This window comes from Acyrthosiphon pisum, chromosome X, assembly GCF_005508785.2.
Source record: "Acyrthosiphon pisum isolate AL4f chromosome X, pea_aphid_22Mar2018_4r6ur, whole genome shotgun sequence".
NCBI classification, from domain to species: domain Eukaryota; kingdom Metazoa; phylum Arthropoda; class Insecta; order Hemiptera; family Aphididae; genus Acyrthosiphon; species Acyrthosiphon pisum.
Window position 1 is genome coordinate 93,650,891 of NC_042493.1, and position 3,347 is coordinate 93,654,237.

Sequence of the window (3,347 nt, forward strand, 5' to 3'; positions counted from 1 at the left end):
GACTCAATATTCGATTTTAAATACATATCAATGTTATCATTTTCTTAATGGCAGTCCAAAGACAAAGTTTTACAAAAAATGTGTAAAATAATGTACCCCCACAAACCCATTTTATGATCGAATGACAGTTTTCATATAAAAAGTACCTACCTAATTGTAATAGTTAATGTTCACAGTAATTTATTGAAAAACAAACAATACAGAAGACGCAGTCAATATGGAACCATTAAGAACAACTTTTGATGATTCCACAATACATTCCATGTGAGAAAAAACATTATAAATAGTATAGCAATACAAAATTTCATTTTAATTTACATTTTGAAAAGATTTAATTTTATAAAACTAGTTGTTTTATGTATTATTAAATTTGTCTATTGTAGTTATCTAATTTATACATTAATAACCTATTAATACTTATTAATAAAAATCAAAATTGCAATTTCTTTTAGGTATAATGATATAATGAACGGTTCTAGAGTGCTGTCAATCCCACTTATTAGATGTGATGATCAAGTATTTAAATACAATGGAAGTATTAAACAGGAAATCATTGATGAAACTGACCACCACAATGATTATAGGCAATCATTACAAAAAGGGTATGAATTAAATTAACATCATAATATAATATTAACGATTATATTAATTTTGATAGCACAATTTTTATTTTATTTTTAAACATATGGTGACAACTTATAAGCACATAAAAAATGTATTAAGAGATAGTTTATACCAGCGTTTTTTAAAACTTTTTTATGCGTGGAACACTTTTTTATGTCCACTTTTATTATGGAACCCCTTCTCTTTTTTTTAGCTTTTTTTATTAAGCTTTCAACAGTAAGTTATTATAGCTCAACAATTAGAACCCATACTTTATTTCAATGGTTTTAATGTGTCATTTTAAGTAAGGATTATTTGCAATAAACATTTTAATAATTAATAATGTGTACACACTAGTCTGTATTTAATTCAAAAAATATTTTAAATATCAGACAATAATAGTACTCAATTTTAATTTTAATGTGGTGAGTGAAGTTACTTTTTATTATTACAATTAATATTCTTAATATTGGGCTTTATTGATGAAAGTTGTATTATCTTATTAGGTTTGGCATCAAATATGTTGTGGTATTTTGTTTTTGTTGGTACTTAGGTGTTGAATCCTGTTTCACACATGGTTACTAATGATAAATGTGCCAACACGTTCTTTTGTGACACTTGGGAATATTCATCTTTTGAAATGCACCAAAATTTAACACAGATATAGATTTAAAATTTTGAATAAAGCACTGAAGTTTCGGGGAACCCTGAAATTATCTCTGCAGAATCCTGGGGTTTCGTGGAACACAGTTTAAGAAACGCTAGTTTATACAAATTAATAAATTTAATGGTTTGGCTAGTGGGTCCCGCTCTGCTGTATACAAAAGTGTTATATGGGTCACCGTAATGCAAAGCTGGGCAAGTTAGCCAATTTTTCAACTAGTTAAAGTTAATTTATTCTAAAACAAAAATAACTAAGCTGAGTTGAAGTTAATGTTATAAAGTAAATGAATTTGAGTAACCAACATAAGTTAAAAATTAAGTTTTTTTTACATATAATATTATTACAAATAAATCTCCTTTTAATGAAATTGCTATTGGTTCCAACTTATTTTCCCTATGGATACTATAGGTTATACAAAACTGTTTGTTTTCTGTTGTAAGTAGATATCCGTCTTATAAGGGGGTTTGTTATAAGGAGATTTTATTGTATATCACTATAGAGTGTGGTTTGTAGGAAACACACTATACGCATACATAAGAAAGTAGGTTTATTGTTCTGGCAATTTTATTGTTATCAATTAATAACAATAACAGACATATTCAAGGATATCAACGTAATTTCAGGGAAAATATAAATATGTACTCACCTAAGCTTCCTAATTATATTTTAAACTGGCAATTTTTATTTACTTTTTTTATATATATATACCAAACCATTTATTAAATATAATATAAATGCAAGTACAAGTATACTGAACAAACAATTTGGTTTAGTTACCTTCTTTAAGCGAAGCTTGAGTTGAAAGTAGCGAGTTATTTGCTTAGACATTCCACAGCATATATAATTTACAATTATAACAAAAATACCAAGCAATTTTGAGAAAGTTATAAACTATGTAATTAAGATTACAAATTCGTTATAAATACATTAGATAAATATTTATTTATATTACTAAAATTATTTAATCTAAGATACCTCTTAAAATTAATTTCTAGATAATTGAAATAAGTTGATCCTAAGTAGTCTACAAATTGATGACCAATATTTTTTTTGTTGAATAAATTACATATAGAAAGTATCTCATAGATTCACGTTTATTTATATTTGTATCAAATTTAAAATGATTTTCTAAAGTAAATGAAATAGAATGATTTTTATATCAGAAATTTAGAGGTTTTCGTAATTAGTTTTTTGTAATTATCATTAGTAGAACTGACTCTAACTGTTTTATTGAGGTAGATACAAACTATTCTATTCTGTAATGAAATTAGCGGTTTTAGTGTGTATTCAGAGGCACCATCTCAGTGGCACCATTAAAGTCTAATATTTAACCTAAGTATCTGACTTTTGTTACTATCTAAATTTGAAAATAATTTGAACTTTTATCATTATGATTATAATGTATTATTAGTTCCTGCTTAGAAAACTGAGTAAAATTATAAATAGAAAACGCAACAAAAACAGTTTTTTCATAATTAACAGTAATCTTTTTTAAATTAAGGTTCTGAATGAATCTATTTAATTCTGTTTCTGCTTTATTGTACACCAGATCCCATGTAACATCAGTAAATAATAAATAGGTATTATTAGCATAGGTAACAATAGTGTATATTGTAAATTATATTGTATATTAGTCTTAAAAAGACTGGACCAAGCACGCTGCCTTGTGGTACACCACAGTTTATATAAGATTCATTACTCAAATGGTCATTTAATCTAACATATTGATGCCTATTTTTAGATAGTTTGTAAACCATTTAAGACATTTAACCATTCATTGACAATTCCAAAACCTAGTAAAGCAATTAATAGTTGTTTATGGTCAACAGTATCGAGGCTTTAGCAAAATCTAAAAATACAACAATAGCTTTTTGTCCGTCACCAAGTTCATTATAGATACATTTTGATACATTATAAAGAGCATCAACAGTTACTATACCTTTTCTAAAGCGGAACTGATTTTTAGACAACAGCTTATTTTCTCTAAAAAAGCAATCATCTACTTTTTACTATTTAGTTTACTTTTTATTAAAAATACTGATTATTGAAATGGGTCTACTATAGTTTCCCAGTGATTGTT

At 26.1% G+C, this 3,347-nt stretch overlaps 1 protein-coding gene across 1 annotated transcript in view; it reads left to right on the forward strand.

Moving 5' to 3' along the window:
* Positions 1-217: 217 nt before the first annotated feature.
* Positions 218-3,347, forward strand: part of LOC103309977 (zinc finger protein 239-like) — a 9,412-nt gene continuing 6,282 nt past the window's right edge. The window contains exons 1-2 of the mRNA XM_029485301.1: positions 218-264; positions 453-602. Of these exons, the coding sequence (XP_029341161.1) occupies positions 218-264; positions 453-602 (197 nt within the window). The remainder of the gene's footprint in view (positions 265-452; positions 603-3,347) is intronic.